The sequence below is a fragment of the Dreissena polymorpha genome, chromosome 5 (assembly GCF_020536995.1).
Source record: "Dreissena polymorpha isolate Duluth1 chromosome 5, UMN_Dpol_1.0, whole genome shotgun sequence".
NCBI classification, from domain to species: Eukaryota; Metazoa; Mollusca; class Bivalvia; order Myida; family Dreissenidae; genus Dreissena; species Dreissena polymorpha.
This window is the reverse complement of record NC_068359.1, coordinates 39,070,430-39,095,487: the sequence shown is the minus strand read 5'-3', so window position 1 is coordinate 39,095,487 and position 25,058 is coordinate 39,070,430. Positions and strand designations below refer to the sequence as shown.

The 25,058-nt window shown below is 33.7% G+C and overlaps 2 protein-coding genes across 3 annotated transcripts in view; both read right to left on the bottom strand.

Annotated features, from left to right (window-relative positions):
• Nucleotides 1–2,455, bottom strand: part of LOC127881247 (uncharacterized) — an 84,414-nt gene extending 81,959 nt beyond the window's left edge. Inside the window, exon 1 of one of the 2 annotated variants that reach the window (XM_052428993.1) lies at nucleotides 2,215–2,455. In XM_052428993.1, the coding sequence (XP_052284953.1) occupies nucleotides 2,215–2,347 (133 nt within the window). In that variant the 5' untranslated portion in view covers nucleotides 2,348–2,455. The remainder of the gene's footprint in view (nucleotides 1–2,214) is intronic. The other variant, XM_052428994.1, reaches the window with a different exon arrangement.
• A 5,961-nt stretch (nucleotides 2,456–8,416) lies between these two features.
• Nucleotides 8,417–25,058, bottom strand: part of LOC127881251 (uncharacterized) — a 36,969-nt gene continuing 20,327 nt past the window's right edge. Inside the window, exons 16-21 of the mRNA XM_052429004.1 lie at nucleotides 22,678–22,822; nucleotides 21,035–21,150; nucleotides 17,133–17,256; nucleotides 11,244–11,518; nucleotides 9,190–9,288; nucleotides 8,417–9,070 (exon numbers count right to left, since the gene is read on the bottom strand). Coding sequence (XP_052284964.1) covers nucleotides 8,843–9,070; nucleotides 9,190–9,288; nucleotides 11,244–11,518; nucleotides 17,133–17,256; nucleotides 21,035–21,150; nucleotides 22,678–22,822 — 987 coding nt within the window. The 3' untranslated portion in view covers nucleotides 8,417–8,842. The remainder of the gene's footprint in view (nucleotides 9,071–9,189; nucleotides 9,289–11,243; nucleotides 11,519–17,132; nucleotides 17,257–21,034; nucleotides 21,151–22,677; nucleotides 22,823–25,058) is intronic.

The following is a 25,058-nucleotide window of genomic DNA, read 5'->3' as shown; positions in this document are numbered from 1 at the left end:
TAACATTGATTTTTACCAACAAAGAATTTATAAGCAACAAAGAATTTAATTTGAGAGATCAATTTGTATATATTTCATGTATATTGACATTTGCATATATAGGGTTATAGATTATCGGGGTAGAATATTTAACCATACCCTTACGTTAAAAAACATATCGAACTAAACAACACAGGTTAAAGTCGCACGAGCTGATGTTGGTATATTTCCCCATTTTTGTTATGTGTTGCAAAAAAGAGATTATGAGTCAAAATGTGTGTTGTATTTATGTCAGATGTGCAAACAATTGGTCAAAATCGGCCAAGTAATGCCCAAATTCAGTACATAGATAGGGCTTTTCAATTTCTGTGCATGCACAGAAATAATCTAAATTTGATCACGCGCGGGTCACATGTAAAACCACTTGACCATTGCATCATTGTTTACAATGCCATTAGCATGAATGATGAATAATCATGTCATTACCCGTTTACAAATGGACAAGAAAACAGACAGAACATAGCAGCTTAAAGTGAAATTATGGGCATTTTTCACTGTTGAATTGAGCTGAAAATAATTAACAAAAGAGTTAGTTAAAATGTAGTTACTGACCAATTATTTGCAAATCATCTTGCTACCAGTGGTTTATAAAAAAAAACATATATTATATTCGATATCTACATGACTCACCCAGTCCTTAAAGCCGAAATGATCCGTAAAACAAAACAGTGTCTTTGTGTCGTATGAACGAATCTGCACTAAAACTAGATTTAGTTTCACATCGTAAATCGAATCATATATGTCGTCAGTTGTCAAACGAAAGTACGGTTGATATTCAAATGCATTATTTTTCTCTTTCCGGGCTTTTGTATGTTGATGCTGCATTTACATATATAAGTGTATATGAAGTGAAAACACCAAAAATAAACAACGGTTGCGATAGACACCTATAAACTGTAAGATGCCCATAATATAACTTAAATGTTTTGCAGCGTGATTTTTTGTCAATATCTATGCATATTGCTCGACAAATTTTACTAAAGTTTCACCAAGCTTGATAAAAACTCCTTTTGTTTAGAATCCACAAACTGGCTTTATTGAATTCGCTATGTTCTGAGAAATTGTTTTTATGCAATACACTTGCATTCTGTCTTTTTACGAACATGATATTCAATACACAATGATCCTCGTTTATCCATTAAGACAAAAACATGTTTTATAATTAATTTGCTAGGGCTATCCGTTTGTAAATTGATTGTGTTATTTAGTAGTTCTTCTTTGTTTGAAATGCCGGTAATGGAAATCACGTGAATCACCAAAAGCGTGCATACGTCACAGGTTAATAATAGTATTGAGGATGCCGTTATGTACTTGATTTGGTTTCGTTTTTTTATGCTTTTGGCTTTTTTTGGCACAATTTTTGCGAAAATCAGTTTGGAAGAGTTAAGTTTTAAAATATATCTGACGAATACTGATCAATTCTGCTCAGTTGAGATAACCGAATTGTTGTGAGAAATATCAACTCGGGCGGCTTTAAAGTAACTTGTAATTTGAACATACACACATTTTTGTAAATTCCTAGTAGTGAATACGTATGCACGATTTCCATTTTTATTTACTAAGTTTAAGGTACCAAAAATCTATGATAGTTGCCAGTTTTTAAATATCAGAAGCCATATTATTCGAGTTGGTGAGTATGGCATTTTCTGTTATTTGTTATTGTATGTTTAATGAAACGACTTGTTCAACGATATTAAGGGATTTAGCGAATTTTACGTAGTCCAAAAAACATAGACTTACTGAATTCGTATCGTTAAGTAACATCAATTGATTGAAAACAATGGGGGGGAGTATATGCAATTTTCGCCCCCTTAAAGCCGCCTGTTAAACAAACGTATATTTAAAACTACTGCTCAATCTATTTATACTTGATTTTTTTTATTAGCCGACAAATATATATTTTAAAATACAGATACATTTCGGCGAACTCATGCTCAATAAAAAATATGTAAACTGGAATTTCCCAGTAATTATTGTGAAATACCCAATTTTGGGGAATTTAGTTTCTTTAAAGCTTCAGAAGCTATAGCAGTTTTTCCTCGATTGTTCGCAAAAGGTAATCAAAAGCTAGAAAAACAACAAGCATACATAACATAACGCTCAAATCGACAAGAAAAACAATAATTTCATTGGCATACAAAGTAAAGTATCCACGCGATGCACCTATATAATTACCTTGTCTCCGCAGACGAGTCGTGGAAACAGTTTTAGCCGCCTTGACATTAAGAGGAGATGCATCAAACGTTCCGACAAAAAAAGCGAAGAAAGTTAATACACTCAATATTGGTACATGGAACTTCAAATCCATTATCTTCAACGGATATTAACAAATAGAGAGTTAACTAGATGCATTCATTTCTAACAACTGATTCAATAATATACAGTTTTTTTACTCACATTTGCAATCTAAAAATCTCAAACTGGTACAGCGACCTGATTACAACAGTTCATGTAAGCTCACTTATAAATCCACTTAATTAACTGTCCACATCAGCAGTGAGTATCAAGTGTTTAGTTTCCGACGTTAAGAATTACACCCTTTAGTTTTTGGATACACTTAAACAAATGGTAAACATAGAGAAGCGATGTTCTTTATCTAAATAATTCTTATATAATATCATGACATATTTGATTTCAAACTTTAAATTGTTTTCAGTTAAAAAAGTGTCGTCGCAATTAATGCTTCTAAATTATCTGCGTTAAAGACGATGAAGATGGAATGCTGTTCGACGTAGGACACTAGCCTTGTTTTAGTAAATCAGACGCAAAATGTTTCTACTGCTTACACACGTCTCTCCTTCAAATTTATTCCACGGGTTGTTCCGCCGAGGGCCTAAGAGACTATGAAAAAAGCTTTACAGTAAAGCGAACTCCTTAATCAACGGTATTTACGATTAACGGTCAACTTAGCAGAGCTGTAAATAAGTTGTTGAAACACCATCAGAGGCCAGTGCTTTCAATTACTAAAGTGTGTCTGCACTAAATGCATTTATATCTTTTTTATCAAATATTTAACTTGTTAGGTAGCTGCGCCTAGTAAAACCGTATAATTAATTAACGGCTTAGCCATTCTCAATTTTCGTCATAAACATAAAAGAATTTTGAAGTTTTAAATAAAGCTTTGCATCAGAAATGTTCATTGATCAATAATTATTCCGTCCCCTGTGTATACATTAAGCTAATCAAACCCACAGTTGTCCGAAGGTTCCATTTCAAATCTCTAAAATTGCACCTGAACTACGTGATTAAGTTCTGCAGTTTCCACGACCACAGCACAGTGTATTTTATTCCTGAAACTGGTCGTGTTGATCATTTGCCAATGTTGTATTTGTATACTAACGCCTTCTTTTTATTTACAATAAAGTAAAAACAAATCTATATGACAAATATCGTTATAATTTTTAGATTGTACATTTTCCTTTCATTGATATGTATATGCATAAATGTCATTCTTATAAAATACTTATTTCACAATTATTTCGATACGCTATGGCTGTGCCTAGATTAATATTCCAGTGACCGTAATCTTGCACTGGCTTACAAATAATTTAACTAAGGCATCAGGATCGGGCTAAAATTGTTGTAAACCTTTCACACCCACACTTTTACGTTCTTCACAGTAATCGCAAGGGTGAATATGTTAAAGAGAATACTCAACAATAACTTGTAGTGAGTTACATTCTTTGTCATATAAAAACATAATGCCGATATATTAAATAGTAAATGCTTATTTTTTGTTTAAAGCGAACTTCATCGTAACAAGTTCTGTAATTGTACATGATACTTAAAATTACTTGTATTTAAAAATAATACGTAACAGGATGCAATGCCCGGGACTTTCTTATATCATAATCAAATAGAATTACGTTTTGAGTTTCGCGTTTGTAGCCAGATTATCCGGTGCGTGTGTTTTAGACAGCTACTGCAGCATGTGCATGAACACTTAAGTTATGTGGTAGGACAATAGCAGAAGCGGATCAATGGGGACGCATATATACGTGTTCGTATATAAAAAGGAATAAATGCTGATGTGTTCGCTTGCGACCACACTATTTCACAGTTTTAACTTACGGTACATAAACCATTCCCATGTGATTCGAGTCTCTAAAATCGGTCTTCCACAGAGCCCCGGGATGTTAAGGGGAATGTTTCACTTTCGATTTGCGACGATCGCGGTTAATTCACCTTCTAATGATTAACCATTCTGCAACGGTTTGGAACCTTTGCTGGCTGTCTGGCATTTTAAAAAACCTTTGGCGTCCAAATTATGAACGTTTTAAAATTTGGACAACAAGTTCGCGAAAGTTTCGGTATTTTTTTGGAGATTCGAACTGTTCTGGATTCCGCGTTAGTGTCTCAGAAAGCCTTATTCAAAGTGTTAATGTGTTATCCATCTAGTTCAGATTATCTAAGATAAATGCTAAATGACAGCAAATAGCTCAAGGGAGCAAACGAGTCGAAGAGTTCGGGGCGGATAAACCATAACGAAGCCCTGCGGAAGGCTTTCCGAGATGATGAATCAATAGCGACTGGTTGAACTGTATTCCTGGGACATATTTGTATATTTTCAATCTTCTGGGAGCTCGCATAATGCATCCTGCCAGGATCTGCTTTGGTCAATAAAACATACAGAATCTTCGTAGAAGCTTTTCAAAATATATTGAGTTAATATCGGTGGGTTCCAAAAAGAATGGTTTCCGATGATTTGGCGTACAACTCGAAACCATCCCGAGTTGAAGACTCGAAGTCCTAATTTTATAAACTTTAAACCGTCTTCTTTACGTATCGATCAGCCACCGGAAGGTTCAATATGGTTTCAGCATGTTACGACAAGTAATGGAATAGTACTAGATCGGCGCTTAGACACCCGAAAATAGCATAATTTTGACTTCGAGAGTCTAGTGGTTTAATAAGATTTCTATAATGGTGAAGGTCAAATCCAAATCAAATGATTAGAATATATATAAAACCGTTTGCGACGCACGAATGTGTAGAAGGAGCCCATTCATGTTCGAAGTTTATTTAGTGCCCCTATAGGAGGGCCATACCCTTACCAAAAAAAAATATATGTCGCATATAAGCGTTTTACAAGTTTCGCATATAAGTCGCTTATAAGCCGCATGTTGGGATTTTACATGCAAATGAAATGTAAGCGACATATAAGCCGCATATAAAAATTGGATACATATAAGCGGGGTATAAGGGAGTTATATGCAATTTATATGCGGTTTATAAGTGGACTATAAAGTTATCGAGCAGTTTGCATATAAGCCGCTTATATGCGCCATGTAAGCGATTTATATGCGAGCTATAAAGAAATTGAGCAGTTTGCATATTAGCCGCTTATACGGACGGACGCACGGACCCACGGACGGACGACGGAAACCATACCATCACATTAGTTCTTGCGGCGTTCGGCCAGTAGAGCTACAAAAACGGCATATGCCGGAAAACTTTTACCCGTCACAGCAACAGAAATTTTCGCTGCTTTATCGGTTTAAGAGTTCATCACACCTGCAAGTTGGTGGGGAACCTGTTAAAAATTGTTTTGTCATAAACTCCATTTATTCAAGTTATCATGCTTTGAATGTTACATAACCAAATAGATAAGCCTTCAACGAGTGTTTTTCAACCAATAAAATTTTAAAATATATTTAGAAAAGAAGTAATAACTTACAATAGCATGTGTCACTTAACGGGCGATCAAACATCACTTTCATCACTTAAGATTTCTTACATGTAAACAACGATTACATCACGCGCGCATATAGACCTTCTTGAAAACAAAACAACTCAAAATCAAGACAATATTTTATTAGTCAGACGGACATCATTTAACTATATATCATTATTTTATCTAATGAAATAGATAAATCTTACCAATTATTATATTGAGTTTATGACATTGTTTTCAAGAAAACACTGACCATTACCCCACCCGCTTTTGACAAACTGTGACATGTCTATGCCCTAATTTAATACCTTATTCATCAAAATGAATGTGTTATTTTGTTAAATTACTCTAAAATACACACCATTAACAGTATCTGATTAGAAAGTTTGATATATTTACCTCTTTATTGGGCATCATTGTAAGAAATCATTAAAAAAGACACACAAAAGTGTTTGACTGAAAATTTCAAACTTGTTATTGTATTGTGTTGCTCTGATTGGTCAATCTGGGTCATGTGACAAAAATGTCAACTGATTGGTCAGTTTGAGGCTTGTAAATAAGCGGTGTATAAGCCGCATATAAGCGAAAAAAAAAAGTGGATAGTTTTGGCTATGTTCTAAGTGAGTTATATGCAGTTCATAAACCGCATATAAGCCGCTTATATGCGAAACATTTCTAGACTTACATCTCGCTTATAACTGCCTTAGACTTATATCTCGCTTATACAAGATATTTAAATGCTTATATGCGACTTATAAGCGGTTTATAAACCGCATATAACTCCCTTATACTTCGCATATAAAGCGCATATAAGCGGGAGTAAGTCATTTTGGTAAGGGTAGGCAAGTACCTTTTAAATGCTATATTGTTATTGTTAGCCCACATGAACATTCACTTTAGTGTTTATCAGGTCGTTAATATGTATGCTAGAAAATATCATTTAAGTTTTTTTTTTAAATATCCTATGATCGTTTATTTTTTCTATACTGACCTATAGATGCGACTTCTTCTGGATGTTTATTTTTTATAAAGGGAGGGCATAATATCAGCAGAGCCATACACTCATCTCTGATAGAAGCTATTTTAATCAATCTTTGTTATCAAAATTTTCGGACCCACACCAAAAATCATGTATTACTTAAATAATGTAACATTATTACCGATCAAACAGGTTTTAAATGTTAAAGATTCCCCATATGGACATCTATCTACATTCCATGTTTCATCTGCCTAGCTTAAGTACTTTTTGAATTGTCGAAGTATCCAGATTCAATTATTTCTGTCACCATAGAAACCACAGTTTTGTCTGACAAAAACACCGAACTAATGCGCATATTTCCCAGATGACCCTATATCCATATACTTATTTTTGTCAACTTAGATTAAGGTTTTTGAGTAATCGCATAATCTAGATTGTTTGGAGGGAAACAAACATACAAAAATTAAAGAAATAACGTGCATATATCCCATCTGGCAATCTATCCTCACTCCAAATTTCATCAAACTACGTACTATTTTAGCTTTCGCTATAGATAACTGTATATTGTTTTTCTGTAACAAAAGTAGCTTTACTTTAGCAACAACAATGTTTGTGTGACAAAAAAACAACCTGAAATAACGCGCATGTTAAACATAGTTCCGTCTATCGCCATTCTATAAACCAAGAGCCTGAGTACATTTTGAGTTGTTGAAAGATCCAGATTTACGTGTTAAAAAAAATCACAACCACCAAATTTCGAATTTCTGTCCGACGAACAAAAACATAAATTTCAAATAAATATATTAATTTTCATAATTTCATAATTTTTATAAATGTGTTGATCATGTTTTTTGTTTTCCGCCAGCCTTAATTTACTGAAGCAAGTTATTTTTTGACTTACACAAATGTTTTTCTTCTTGATAGCAAGAATTGTTCGTATGCTCGCTGTCACACAGACTAAAACCTCGCACATATGGTCGTGTAGAAGGCCTTGCATATAGTTTAATAAACATGTTAATTTAAAATTATTAATGTATTCAAATATGCAAAGGAAGCCTTACGATACAAAATTCTTTTATAAACACCACGTATTCATAGTTTTCTTGAATTCTCCAGAAATATGTTTATATCTTTTTTTTCCTTTTTTATATTTGTTATAAGTATGTCATGTATACCGTAGTAAAAATCGGAGTTGCTCTGTGTTCTCATTTTGTTAAGTAATTTTTTTTGAATGCACACACGCGCAAGTGCACACGCGCACATACACGCACACACACACGCGCACGCACGCACACGCACACATCTTGTTATTCTCAATCCCAAACGACGCCACATGGTCGCCACCAGTGTTGATCGGAACTTTTCATGTGAAAAAGTATGTGCTTATACAAACCCTCTTTATGAATTTTTAATGGCATTGGAATTCTTTAACTAATGATAAAGTCGTGAATAATTTTAATATCTCTATATGAACAATCATACTTTTTCACCATATGGTTATTTATTTAGATTTACGAGATTTTCTTTGGAAATTATATACATACAAGTGACTTCCTTCAAAAAAATGCATCTTGACATAACACTACACTCATCATTCACTTCCTTCAGTTTTCTTGTTTTAATAGGCTTTATCGATTTATTGCCAGTAATAAGTTCCTTCAATCAAATGTTTCACGATGCCGAACACATGAATGTATGCGTGATGTATACGAGAAACGGCACTATTCGAATTAAGCACATATTTTATTTACATGGCACAAAGACAATGCAGTTAATATATTCTTAATTAAAAAATGAGCAGCATTGTTCTCGAAAATACATGACTTTATTTTAAATGATTACATAAAACAAATTTAATATGCATGTATATGCATTATATTAATCGAAGCACCGTTTGTTTTGTTATTTGATACTGCATTTTTCATTCCATGAACAATTATGAAAACATATTCAGCTGATACGCTGGATATTAAAAATGATTTAAAAATACCAATTTAACGAATCGTTGGTTTGCAACAAGCCATCCAATCATTGAAGCAAAGTTAATCAAAGTTTTCGTGTTTTTGTTTAAATAATAATCCGTTAAAAGTCATCTCAATTAAAACGTTGACCATGCTTGACCAAGCATGTAGGTAGCACTGAAGATATAATCAGTTGTCAAGAAAGTCGATGTTGACTTTCTCATCAGTAAACTTGGCAATGCCGTCTATCCAACCATAGAATTTGCCCACGTTGGTGAACATGGTGTAGTTGTTTGGACTATCACACAGGAACCCAAACGAAACAATGCCGGCGAGAACCCACTGGAACCTTCCCTGAAATTCCATCATGAAACCACCACCACTGTCACCCTTGCAGACGTCGCCAACTCGACGTTTCTGAAACGAAATATGAAATTTCTAGATCAGTTTTGAGAGGTCAATCAAAAGATATTCATCCGGATAAAAAGTATTTTTTAAAGTATGCAATCAAAATATACTTGAACACTTTAACTAACCTTCTGGCCTGCACAAAACATATTCTGTGTTAGTCGATACTTAGTTTCTTCAAAATCTTCTTCACATGTGTCTCTTTGCACATACGGCAGGAAAATTTGCTAAAATATTATAAATGTTTTTTGATTCAGAAAAGCATTTTCATGGTTAGTAGCAAATGCCACTTATTTCCTGAACATATTTTGGGCAGAAACATTGTTTAATCAATGAATATATTTACATGTTGTTTCATTTAAATCGGTTCAAAATGCATGACATTTTATTCCGCACAAGATAATTCAATTACTGGCAAACATCAATAGCAAAGGTCATTCTACTCAGCATTTCCTCTCATTTTTTTATTATCATTAACTACTACGTTTCCGTATAATTTTATTAAATAAAATCAATAATGAGAATTGTGCTACAAACCTTTGGTAGCTCATAGACACTATTGACCCCCAAGACACATTTATAGACACATACATATCATTATGTCAGATAAAGAAGACCGGCACACACAAAAAAGTCAATAGTGGAAATCAAGATGGCCATGATGGCCATAATGGGCTAACCTGCAATGATGGTTAAACAAATATCGAAGATTTCACATGGTGACCTAGATTCTGTCTTCATGTGACCCAGTTTTAGACTTTGCCGAAATGTAGTCAATACAAACATTCAAACTAAGTTAAATAGGTATAAGGTTAGAATGAAAAAAAGGCATTACTCTGAAAGCTACATTTATCTTTCATTCTTGATAAAACATGGACTGGATATTTATCTTGACAATACCTAAGTTTGCATTTTGGATAAGATGGGCTTAAACACTAGGTGACCAGGTCAAGTCTTTTGGAAAAAACACTTGCACAATTAAGTGACATAGTTTTTGATACCGCTTTACTATATTCAAAATAAGCGTGTATATTTTTAAGAACAAATATCTGACCAAGTGTCACCACAATTTTGGATAAATGTGTCTTCTTGGTTGGTAACAAGATTTTCCTAAGATCTCACCAGTACACATTGTTTGTTCTCCAACATTACATAGATTGTATGTTGGCGGAGATATTTTCAAAACAAACATTTTTAGTAAGTTTCCTTAAGATTGAGACATAAATGTGGTTTCTACAGTTGTATCAAGGTTTTTCCAAGATTTGACATGGTATGGAGACGCAGTTTTGAACTGTGCCTTTACATTGTCAAGATAAACATTCTGACGAAGTTTAATCAAGATTGAATTACATGAAATTGTCTAGAGTGGTTACACGGCTTTTCTTAGACCTAAAGACCTTGATTTTGACCCGAATAGACAAGATTTCAAATTCAGTTAATTTGAGAGCAGCGAATATTTCTTTCTTAATATCTTTATCACATTGAGAATATCTGATGTAAACATTTGCACGGTGTCCACCCATCAGTCAAAGAATAGCAGAAAACATATGTTTCTGGACCAATGCACGTAAACACAGACGTACTGACAAGTTCAATGCATACTGCCTAACATGCGATGATATGAAAATATTAACTTATGGCCATACACATATCAGAATCGAAGAAATATATGGAATTATAGATATGAAGTTTTTCTAAATCCCTTCAATACTAAAAGAGTTATGCTCCACTCAAGAAGCAAGATCCGACCGATACACAAAAAGTCATAAACTATTCATAGAGTTATGCTATAAATTTACCATTAAGCTATGATTGATTAACTTTGTATTTACATCGTTTTTGTGCAATAACGTTTTGGCCTCAATTATATAGGTGTCTCAATATCATTGACGCCTAAGAAATGTTTGCAAACAAAATATCCCAGGAAAGTTTGCTAGCAAGCAGACACTTCATTTGCTAGCGATAAGCAACACTACAACCGGGTTAAAACATAATAATATGCATTAGTTGACATATAGTTTTTTATTATATATATATATATATATATATATATATATATATATATATATATATATATATATATATATCGAAAACCAAAACAATTGAACACCTTTTTCTAGTGACTGACACTGTTCATATAATTCGGATACATGCACACATATACTCTACTACAACTATCTACCTGAAGGTCTTTTGGTTGTTCTTCGCTACCCTGCCGGAGTACACCACATCCAACTGCCTTTCCTTGAGGACTACTTGAACCAGTCATTAGTCTTTCAATCTTGGAGTAATCTTGAACACATGCTGGACGCACGTTATCCGAATAATCCACTGGCTCACTGAGTTCCAGCAAGGCAATGTCACTGTCAAAAGGTGCAGTCTTGTTGAACTGAGGGTGGATAGTGATGGACTTAATAGCCCGTCTTAAATCTGCAGTTGGAGCACACGAAAGACTGCCTGTAATCGAAACAGGACAGATTTCAAGTGCTTGAAAACAGGTTTCTAGGTTTTCAAGGTAGACCAAATTAATCAAAGTTAGATAATAATGCAATCTAAAACAATATCTTCGTTTAAGCTACCCATACAGAAAAAAATCAGCGAACTTCCTCCATTCAAACTAATATTAAGGAGCAGATTGTTTTTCAGTTTAGTTGCACTGACTTTTACCCTCATCAGAAACACATTTGAACCGAAATTAAATACCAAGCTAGGTAAGCATATAGGATATATACACACACAATTTCAGTGCAATACCTTAATTCAATCTCCAAATGTTGAGCAGATACCGATAGTTCTAATTTTAGTTAAAGCAAACGTGACCAACACTGACTGGCAATAAACACGATCCCAATGTAGGTCTTCCTGTCAGCTAACTACACACACAAGTTCAGTGCAATAATTTAACCCAAACTCTTTTTTTATGGAAACCGGTTTCTCTCTTTTATTAATATCAATGGCCTTGAATTTGATCTTGCCACCACAAACATATCAACTCAAGTTTGATCACAACTCAATTTTGCCTATCGAAAGTTTCATCAAATGCCCAACAAAGATTATCCAGTTTCCAACTTTGTTGAAATCCTTTTTAATTACGTTAATATATTATATAATAATACTATAAATAACCGTTGTAAAACTGATTATGAGATGCTATTGAGATTTTTATCATTCTTACTGTTCTAAAAAGCAGCTTTCATTTAACTAATGAAGCTGCCAATCAATCCGTGCAACGTCTGCATGTCAGCTAGATATATGCATTGTTGCACGAATACTTTTACCTTTATTTCTAAGAAATTTACTGCGCAGAGGCCCTAAGTAAATACTTCCTATTCCTATCGATTTTTATCACTCCATTAAGAAAATCGAAAATCTTTACAGGAACATTGTACAAAATGGTACAGGAAAGAAAATGCAGAAATTACTGCACTCAATGAATGGAAAACCAAAGTAGTATTTATGGCCATGCATATGATATAATTTTATAATACAAATCCTTTGGCCTAACCACATTAACTTAAATGTAATAAACAAAATCTCTGTAAATTGCTTAATGACATACAGTCTAAATTCGTCATAGTTCCTGCAGATAAGGCTGCTTATAATGTTATACTAATATGACGAGTGCTTTATGTTCAAACGATTTCACAAGAAGTTTCACAAACTATATCATATTACGATTACAACCTAATGAAATTATTGCCGACCATATTGAGTGCAAAAATCTAAATGTAAAAGTAAATATAACTGACAAGAAATTGCAATCACTTTACTGGATACCTACATTACATAAAACGCCTGTAAAAGTCGTTTTATCGCTAAATCAGTGTCTTGTACAAGCAAGCAATTATCAGTGTACCTAACATCCGCATTTACTGCTATTATATAAAAGTATAAAAATAGTAATATAAACCTATTTTGGTCAATAATAACTCCTTAAAAGTTATTGATAAAATTGAAAAGAAAAAATATAAGGTGTCACAAGTAAGCACATATGATATTTCTACACTATATACAACGCTTCCTCACACTTTAAAAAAATCCAAATGTATTTCTTTGATTGAAAAAAACATTTGCAAGAGGGAAGTGTTCTTATTTTGTTTAAAACACTAAAACAGCTTTTTTGTATAAGTTAGATAAATACAACATGTGGAGTTGTCTTGACTTTTGTGCAGCATTTAATTTTCTTCTGGATAACTTGTTTGTTGAATTAAATTGTAAAGTATTTAAATAAATTATCGGGATTCCTATGGGTACTCATTGTGCGCCACTTATAGCTGATTTTTTTATTGTTATGAAAGCGATTTTATGTTAGAATTATCGAACACTAAACAACTAGATTTGATTCAACGTTTTAACCTAACTAGTAGGTACATTGATGACATACTAAATTAAGATAACCCATACTTTGAACAATATATTCACAAAATCTACCCAAACGAACTAGTCTTAAATATATCTTGTCAATCCAATACAGATGCTGCGTATTTAGACTTACATCTTACTATTAATAATAATATGATATTGACAAATTTAAACGACAGACGGGACGATTTTAACTATTAAATTGTGAATTTTCCGATCCTAGATGGTAACATCCCGAAAGGTCCATCCTATGGTATTTACACTTCGCAGTTAAAACGTTACGCCAGAGCATGTTCATGTTTTAAAGATTTTAATGATCGTACTCGTAAATTAACGAAGATATTGCTAAAACAAGGGTTTTTGTATCATAACCGACGTTAATTCGCAAAATTTCACACAAAGTATGGTGATTTAATTTCAAAATATATTTCTTTATAATGGCATTTAATTAATGGAATGTCCCACCAATCATTTTACGAAGATGTTTTGAAGCGTGTTCGCAAATTAAAATATGATAAAGAAAATGTTATATTAAACTTTTCAATTAAATAAACTCATTTTTATCAAAAGGATATGATGTTGACATACTTAAAAACACATGCTTGTTGGTTTTCGATTCACTATATCTTTCTCCTTTTGGCATTTGTAATTATAAATGGAATGACAAGTTTTATTGTAAATTATTCAATTAACAAAGCTGGTTTTATTGGTAATTCGATTTTACAGTACTGCCCCTTTAATTTGTATTTTATTTTATTTTACATATCATCGTGTCGTCGCTTCTAAATTACGACATCCGATCCACTTTCACTGTTCCTTCCTACCATTCAGTAATTAAATGGAAATTAAATTGAATGCGTTTTAATTCCCTTCTATTATTGTTTAATTTGAATTGCAATGCTATGAGATTAAATTTTATTTACACTTATATGTATCATGACTAATGCCCGGCCAAGTGAGTTTGAGCGCTCTATAACCGGTTTTAACCCCCAATGCTTTGCATTGACCATTCCAAGGCGGTGACCCCAGCTTTATTATTCTATGTGTGTATGTTGTTTCGTATTGTGCTGTTTTGTACTGTTTTGGCAATTTGTAACTTGCCTTAAATAAAGGACCAACTAATTTTAAATAATGATAATGCAATACTGCTCCTGCAGCTGGAATTTCACTTCTTTATATCAAAAGTTTGTCATTGTTATATATAGGTCTTTGTCATGAATGGTCAAAACTCCAGGAATACGCATGAAAAATGTTATTTCAACATCTGTTTGAGATATCTAGATCATGAGTAGATGCACGTGAACGTTTACACGAATTTTTCGTTTGTTTCAATTGAATTCCCGCTGAAAAAAACATTGAATGTGCTCTTGTCCGTTTTACCAATTTTCAAAGTACATACGGGATAATTTTCTGCTAAATGTAGGTCAGAGTTATGTTTTTCTCGTAAGTGACATGACACAATCATCCCGGATATGTATGCAGATTCAATTCAAAGTCTGTTATAGAGCATAGATGTGAAGATATTGCTCGTTTCCCTAAACCAATTTTTTTTAATTACAATCTAATCAAAGGGGCATAATTATTCTTAGTTGCATGTAAGCATTCTGAAACTTTGAAAGTGAGCTCACGCAATGATCCACAACATATTTGTAACTTTTGAATTGAATACCTGATAAAACAAAACAGTAATATTGAGATGATGCACGTTAAGTGTACCAATATTATTTGTAAAAAAGGGGTGAGAGTTATGGAACTTGTGGTCAGTGCTTAACGTTAATTTACCAAAACGTACGTGTGAAGTTTGAAGTAGTAGAAAAAGAGATGTTGCACGTTTACCTTTACCAATATGCGAATAACGAAAATGGAAATTGTTCTGCTTAATTTCATCTTAGAGTTATGAAATGATAATGGTCAGTGACTTAAAATTATGACGCCGAAAACTTGCGTGGAATTTCAATTTAATACCTGATGTAGAAACAGGCAATTTGAGTTAATAGCTCGATGAATAGTCGAGATAAAAATCACTACATGACAAAATAAAATATGTCCATGCACATGTTTAGAAAAGTATTAAATACTTTTGATGTTGCGTTTATTTTGTTGCTGGTTGGGTTGGCAGTGTGTTATATATGAAAATTTATTTTAGTGTTGTGTAAAGAGCTATAGAAAGTGTGATTAATTGAGGTTCCATTATGGTATTTATGTTGAATTATGATTTTGACTTCACATGACTACAACATATATAATTTTTTATCCTAAACGTGTTACACATTACCTCTTCGAAATGGAAATTTTTTGTGCAATTTTGATTTTGATTGAGCTTTTTGTATGGATCCGAAGTAAAAATTAATAACATTCTTCATGAATTTAGTTCAAGACATATGTGTCCTATTTAAAGAAGGAGCAAGACAGATGACACAAATAAGGGCCATGATAATTAAACGCACTCACCTTGGCAAATATGGGTCGCCGTTTAACTATTTTAAAAATAACAATACATGAAAAGAGTGTTGGTCTGATATGAAAGTATAGAAAGTATTCCGTGATATCGAGATTTATATATTTATATATATTAAAATCCGTACTGACACTAAAGAGTCGAAACCAAACGTTGATGTAACAACAAGGCAAACCAAAAAGACATGGTAAAACAGATTTTTCAAACAAAAAATAATAATGACACGTGACTGATAATTTTATATTTCATTCAGGCAAGTCGGCAAATGATTTAAATATTAAGGAATGCCGTTTAATCGTTTGCTTCCGCCTTCAAATATCACGTTTTAATATTTTCACGTAGTATTATTTTGTAATCGTATATTGTCATACGGAAGACGTCACTTTGGTCAAAATGTTTAAATGGTCAATAGAGTCTCGCATATTTTGTTCATTAATCGCACAGAAATATGAAATAAAAAGACAAGTTGTAGATTTCAGTGTGTAAGATGTGTAGTTATAGAAGATAACATTATCGTGTGCGGCTCCGACTTGTGTTAATGTTTTATGTTACCACTGATGAAACAAGATATGTTTGCTAACCATTTATCATCTCTTCGCAGAATACCAAATAAGCGATATTTTATGAAATCCAATTTCATGATACAAGCCCTGTGGGATCTTAACCTTTGACTTGATGACTACAACTTTAAGAGGCGTCTGAATTTCCACCAAAGTGATCACAGCACCGATTCGTATGATCAAAGGTCAAAACGCTCCCCGGTTTCAATGTGGAAAAGATTATTTTTCACAAGCACGTGTGACCTAAACCAGCGACATGTTAACTGCAAAATCAATATGCGTCATTATTTCGTGCCAAGTAAGTAGCATAACAATTTAGATGATCTGATGCCAAGGATTTTCAAGGTATCATGAAGAAACCAATATCTTGATACAAGCACATGTGAATTTGAATTTTGACCCCATGAGCTCAACATCAAAGTTCGTCTTTTTTTCTTCCTATGTTTCCGATGCACCAATAATATAAATAATCTGATTACCTCAAAATCGATAGACGTCTCCTCCCCAGGAACCATCAAACTTATTTATTGTTCAAAGCGTTCTCTATATATCGCGCGGAAACCAAAGTTCTACTAACCGACCGACCGACGGACGAATGTAATGCTATATACCTCCAACTTCTTAAAAGGGGGCACCATTATAACAATTTCATATTATACTATCAAAACATACATTCTATGCATTCTCATACCGAATTCTATCATAACATTTGTCTGAAAATCGTTGACTGGTTTATAGTCGCCAATACAATGGGCTGCGGTCACTACAAATTTTCGGCTTATCAATGACCCACCACAAAACGGACGATTTTGTCCCTGAAACAATAAAATATAAAATACATTAATTTAAACAACTGCAAAATCGGTTATTCGGAAATATTTGCAAAATTGGCGACATAAATAGAGAATACTAGGTGAGTACTGAATATGTTTATTTAGAGAGGCCAAAGTCTCAACTACGATTAGGAAACCTCAACTACAAATTAAAAACGTCAACTACAAGCCTTGGTTAGGGATACGTTTATTCGTTCCGATCATATAAATTTATCTCTATTCGAAACTTAGTTTGTCTTCTATTTATTTCATTTCTTAGAACAAGGTATTTTATTTTGGAAGATAAAACAGTACGTATGACACCAAAAGATGTCATGTAAATAAACAAGATGACTTGATTATTCTTCGAGAGATGATTTTACTGACTGCTGACAAAATTGGTGTGTAAAGTTGGCTGTTACATTTTAAGATGTTTTCTAGAATGTCATGGATAAAGATTTGAAACTGTACGACAGATGTTTCACAGAAGTTCACAGTAAGGTATCTTTGTTAACTAACAGCTGTGTAGCCGACGTTACACAAAAATTCCACAACGCCTCAAAGTGAGGTCGCACATTTGTTTCTTAAATGTTTCGTAGATGTTAAAATAGTAAAACTCTTCTCAGTTACCAGCCATGCTGCAGGAATTTACCAGAACTTCAAGCGTTTATATTATTCGATCAAACAGCTGCTTCGCAGAAGTTTCATAAAGGTTGAATTACAATTACGTATCCGTCGCACATATGTGCTTAAATGTTTGCAATAATTTCTACGCAATATATAATTTTTCATATCTCGGCTGTGTAAGCAGAAATTCCACAAAACTTCCATAGCACCGCATGGTCAGATTGCACAGGTGTTTCCGAGATGTTTTGCAGATGTGCAAATATACATATTCCCTTGCATACACTACCGTTCGACAAATGTACAACAGACGTTTACAGAAATATATCATTTTGACATAACATCTATGTAACCGACGTTCCACAAATGTTTCGCATTACCTCATAATGTGATCGCACATCTGTGACCCAGATCTTTCGTGAAACTTTAAGGGCCCACACCCCAGGCCCCTAGTCGGCCTAATGCATAATAGAACGACAGTGTCAAGTCGAGTTCTATCGTTTAAATCAACCTAACAGTACCAATGGTGCCAAGACATTAAATGTGACAATGTCCTTTTATAGTTATAAAATGTCATAATCATAACGTAATGCCAAAACGACATTGTAATTATTACATAAATAATTTAAGAAAACACTCGCTCTGATATGTGTACATACGTTTTTAACTTTATTTCCATAAATAAATAATATGAAACTTGAATTACGATCTACGATAGGTAGTTATCGTTTGGTCAGTTTCATACTGTAAAATACGTGTCAACCGTTTACAATTACCACAACTACCAATCTGTTTTTAAGAAAGGACTAACTATTAACATACCCTGAAAAAGAGTTCTGTCTTAATTTCACAGTAGTGAAGTCGTTTAAAATATTCAAAAAGGTCAATTTTCTGCAAAACGTCGTTTTCATTGGCCACTATGGCGAGCGTACTCAATCGTTCTTGCCTCATAAAAGCTCGATAACTGGTATTCTGAATTTTCAAGTTGGAGCAGGTTGTTCGCCGGTCGCATTTTTTATCATAAAGCATCCTTAAATTCGTAGTGCAGTAAAAACGCTTTGGAATGTAGACTGAATACAAAAAAAAATATTTCTTAGCGGTCTCATGGGGCCCTTAAAAGTCGCGGGGCCCAGAGACAGTTGTATACTCTGCCCCAAGAGGGTAATACGCGACAGCATCCGAGTTGCCATAAGTCCAATGGTCATCAAAAGTTCAAACGGTAAAATTAATTCAATCAATGCATCCATCGCAAACCTGTGTAGAAGATGTTTGCCAGACGTTCAAATGATATATTTCTCTTAACTTCTGATAAATTTCGGACACACAGCTTTGCGAAATATTTGTGGGGCGGAGTGTGCTCAAGAGCGTTTAGGTGAAAATGTTATATTACTGTGAACTTCTGGACAAAATCTGCCACACAGTGTCCAACGGGTGCATTTTGTAGTTATCTGTTATGAAACTTCTGCAAAACAGCTCTTTTATCGAACTAATGTAAACGCTTGAATTTTTGGCTATCGTCTACCATACAGCTGCGAAATCTTGATTCATCAACTTTAAGAACACATATTAACATATTTCAGCTTAATAAACACACCTTAATAACGAGTTTACTTATCGAAGTTTATTTTGACGATGCACACTTGATGATAGGCAAAAATGATCTCCCTAAGACAAAAGTAACAAGCGGCATTCCTTAACAAAATGGAAACTAAATGAGGCTTCTTTAATTAAAATACAAATTAAATTTTGTTTTCACAAAGAAATGTGTAACCGGCACTTATGCCCAGCAACACATGTTTGGACTTAGACGAATGTACTATATATCCTACATATGACACATAAGGCCATATCAAGGTCATTGAGCTTTGAAGTCTGAGCAGAATCCGATAAGCAGTTAAGTTAGAGGAGGTGAAAAAACACACATTTAGGACAATATATTTAATAGCGGAAAAGTAGAAAATGAGCTCCAAACATTCGTCGCAGCCAATATACCTATCTTTAAGACATTAAGGTCATTATCTAAGAAACTTTAAGCAAGATCCTGCCATTACTTAAGGTAAAGTTAAACATAAAATTGTGGGATTAAATATTCGAAGGCGGAAAAACAGACAAAGGGCTATACTATTGACAAATCTCGTAACAGCCTTTTTTCTTCACATTTACATACAGATTAAGGTTATTTAACGGTGAAAGTTTGAGCGCAATCCACTCAGCAGTTAATGAGAAGTTGAAAACATAAAGTTTTGCTTTCATAAACAATGAACTAAAGTGAAAAAAGTGAAACATAAAGTTTTGTTTTCATAAACGATGTACTAAAGTGAAAAAAATGTGTTACTTACGCCCCATGATACACATTAGGACACAGACAAATCCACTGTGGACAAAATGACAAAAGGCCATAATGATACCAAAACTGGTCGCAATAAAAAAGTCCTTTCTTTACGTTCATCATCATATTAAGGGCATTGAAAGCTTACTCAAGATCCACCCAATTGTTAAAGAGGATTTAAAAACATAACATTCCGAGTGTAAATATTCAATAGAGGAATTATGTGTCACAGACACTAATGCCCACACAACGCATGTTTGGACACAGACGATTCACGATATATTCTAAAGTGGACACAATTACTAATGCCATAATTTTTCCGAAACTCGTTGCAGCCTAATGACTTTCTCAACGATCCTCTATACATTAAGGTAAGTCAACTGTGAAAATGTAAGCATATCAAGCCGTAGTATAAGCGGACTTTAAACCACAAAATTTTGGGACTGTATATTCTATAGTGAAAAAAGACAATAGGCAATAATCTGTCAAAACTCAAGACACAAAGTCCTGTTTTAACCTGCACCTTCAAGTCATTCAACTGTGTAAGTTAGAGTGATATCCACACAACAATTACAGATGAGTTTAAAAATAAGCTTCGGGACTTTTGACGACGGACGGACAAGTGCAATGATTAACGATCCATACTCCGAGGGGGCATACATATACAGTGTACTTCAATATCTTTCACGACAAGGCTTACAAAAAACTCGATCTTATAAGTCACTAGTTCTGATTTGTTTTTATAAATAAACGTAATATACTGATGTATAATAATTCTCACTTAAATCCATGAATGAATAATCGAGAATGCATTACACGTACACGCACCTTCGAAAATAAACTGACGTGCCAGGGGTTGTCCTTCGGATGGGCTGCATCGCCCATAGAAATGTAACCTTGAGCTCTGCTTTTGCGTACTTGATCAGTATAGGCTATACCGCAATCTGAAAGGTATTAATTCAAATTATATACCCTTCTCGTAAAGAGGCTTACACGATATTAAATGTAAAAAAAAGATTATCTTTAATGATCAATTAAAAACAAATATTGCGAATTTTCATTATTTAAAGCTGCCTAGCAGTGAAGGAGTGAAATTCGCAGGAATAAAAAGTTAATACACGCACAAAGAGACAAACTCAAGCACAAGCTGAAAGACGACGGATAGCACAGTTTCCTTAAAGCTTCCCAAGAGCAATATGTGCTCAGGTGAGCTTAAAACGTAAAAAAGAATCAACATAACTATAATTTAGCTACAATGATGGCACTTTACTAACATACTTCTAAAACGCTAATTGGATCATTTATGACACCATTTTTGCCGTCATAACACATATATATATGCGACATAAAAGCTACTCTTGCATCACTCAATTCATTTATTGTCATAAAGAGTTAAAAAGTGAAAATGTGTAAATGTTGATGCATAATCAGGTAGTCCCTTTTATTTCATTTCACTTTTACTCCAGGAAAAACATTGCACTATAAGAAAAGATTAAGGTATGTTTTTACTACTTGCTTGTAAAATTAACAAACTGCCAACGCCCGTATACATGTATGTTTACATCACATTCCACATCGGGTGCTGCAACGTTATGTCGACCTGAGGATTACGTCCCGGTTGACTTAAATATTTCGGGGCGTGGCAATGCGTTGTATTACCCTGTATGGCGTGTGGTATTTATTTTTTATACCGAACATATAAACAAACCGTAATTTGTTCAACATATTTATTACACGACTTAATCAGACTTCCGTATTTTTCAAAACTTGACTGGCGTGTACATCTATAATTGGACCATTCATGTGTTCAAGATAATGAAGTTATACAACGCATTGCTTTAAATCACAAATAAGCACGGCGTAATGCATACAAAATGATACAATACGTTTCGCGCGACACAAAATTGATTAATATAGTGTTGATAATAAGTGTGTTATATAATAAGAAAAAAAATATGAACGGGGAAACAATACTATCGGAAAGAAATATTGAAAATCGGAGACATGTTTGAATAACTAATACAAATTAAACAAAACGTTGTGACCAGTCATGGCGATTTCGGAAGCGAATGGACGATATTAACACGAACTGCTCAGTATAATTTTGTAAAATGCAAAGAGAATTTCAACTGTTTCAAATGTTATTGCATGATATAACGTAAAAAAAATGGAGAGACGTTAGTATCTTCGGACGCAAAAGGTACACTTTATGTTGTACGCTCGTTAAATTTGTTTTTTATTTGACGTGTTGTTTGTATCTTTTAGCAACACGCGAGGGTGTTATTTTATTGATGTCTCATGCGACATTTAAAATTATGATCGCTATGTTTTCTAATAGATAACATCGACCCATACACTTATATTGGCCAAAAAAAAATAAAAAAAATAAGATAATTGATCTTATTATGTCATTAGATATATATGACCCATATCATAACCTTATACCAAAGGCGCCATTCGGTATAACTTACATTTTTCATAGTATCCCCTGTTCGTTACAGTGAGCCGTGCACTGCGTCTGCTCTCACAGCCCTTTGTATCATGGGCGACGCACGTGTACACACCCGAGTCCTGTGTAGCTGCGTTGGCGATACGAAGAAAGTTGTTTTGCATTTTCTGCAACAAAGGTCTATGTAATAGTGTGTTATAAGTTGAGAATAGTTTTATCATCAATGTTTCATATATGTGTTTAATTAGATACGCCTTATATTTAAAGGACAACATTTGTATGAAGAGTTTGTATTAAATATATCTATAAAAGTAACAAAATGCAAGACAGAGAATGAGCGAAGAATACCAGTAACTGACAACTCGATCATGTATATCTTATGGAAGGGAAAGACCGCCAATATTATTCATCACCAGAAATGTTGCACGTGTTGAATATTCAGCTCATTTGTTTAACAGAAAATTTTAAAATGCAACATTTTAATATCTGTTTTGTACAATTGTAAGTATAAAATGTAGTATGTTCCGATTCTACAACATGTTAAAATGTTTAAAAACAAACATGTAACTTCTTAAACTACAGATCTGAAAATGAAGATAATGCATATATAAAGACTACATCGTCATATACCTTATATTGTAGGCATAATAATAAATAAAAGATAATTGATCCATCTGAAAGTAAGTTGATGATAAACTACATTAGTATGTTGAATATTTTCTAAGTTGTACGATCGGTTTAAGTAATCTGCTACAAATAAGCATCTAACAAGTGTACACTATACAATTGTACAGAATACAAGTTGACGAATCACAATTCAACATTTTACAACACATTTTCAAGTCAACCGGTGTTAGGGTACAAATTGTCATTAGTAGTAGCCACAGGAGTTGGGCGCGTGGCCAAGTCACTTGAACACTATCAATATGTCATAAAACAACATTTTTCATCATTTAAAAAAAAAAGAAATAATCGGATATATATATATATATATATATATATATATATATATATATATATATATATATATATATATATATATATATATATATATATATATATATATATATATATATACGGTAGGTATCTCTTGACACAGGAAAATCACCTACATCAACATTTTTAAGCCATTAAGTGCCAAAATGGCGGTCAATTTTCGTAAACTATGTACCATTTTGTTGGGAAAGGTTGCCTCGTGACGAATAATGACCACAAACGGCTACTTGCCAACATGAACTACAAGAAAACTTTCCTCGAACTCGTAGAAATGGTAGGTCGGCTCTCGTCTGACCGAACGTTCAGTGCCGATTTTTACAAGAGTAAAACTATCGAAATATCCCAGCTACCGAACATAATCCACATAAGTACAACACACAAATACGAGTTTATCAACTTACAACACAGATTTGTCCTTTTGTTTGCGTTATAACGTCGAAATCGTTGTAAATCGGGAATTGTTTATCGGCAATTTCGAATCAAGCCCCATGTCGATCAGACGCTAAAGGTAAATTTTATACGGTTCTCGGTTTCAGGTATTCGGTAACTCTGAGGCGCGGAACCAATAGTAGGATAAATAGCGTAAGGTGAAGGACGGATCATCGTACACGATTGAAATAAACATTCAAACATAACGATTATATTAATGTTTGGTGTGGACAAAAACACAAATCTGTCATCAAGAGGGCTTGGTAAAGGCCATGTTTTCAACAAGACCAAGGGTGGCTCTCGCCGAGCTTACTGGAACATGCAGAACACCCTCAATCTGCGCTGAAAGCTTTAAATATGTTTATAAAATTTTATTTTCTTTCATTTTAATATATATTATATCAGAAAAAAATGTTTGGTCAAAATGATGAAAAATGTTTTTTATGACATATTGATAGTGTCAAAATGACTTGGCCACGCGCCCAACACATGTGCACCAGAAGAATCATTGTTTACATTTACAATGGTTCCAGGCCCGTAAGCGAGGCATGGGTTCCTGGCTAAGACGAAACATAATTTTGTCGCTTCCACGGCGTTAAGATAACATACTTTACAACTGTGCGAATGTCAAATTGTAACATTGCAAGATGTAAAGATACGCGATGACTAATCTAGACGTGTTTACATGCTCACAGTGGAAATCGGCAGTTCGTTAAAGTTACTGTTGCAAATTTGTATACTTTAGCATTCACCTTTGTAAAGAAGCGTTAGAGTTGTGACAAAGTTTTGTGCGTTGTGTATGCGATTTACAAATGAAAGTGAATGTATATTTTACATTTTGAACATTTAATTTTTTATTCATTGAACAGTTTTAATTGGACAATGCACAAGATGAAAATTTGAGATGTCTCCACATTAAAAATTAACAATGTTGAAAATTGAAACATTAAATATCAAACATTGTTTATTTGAACGGAT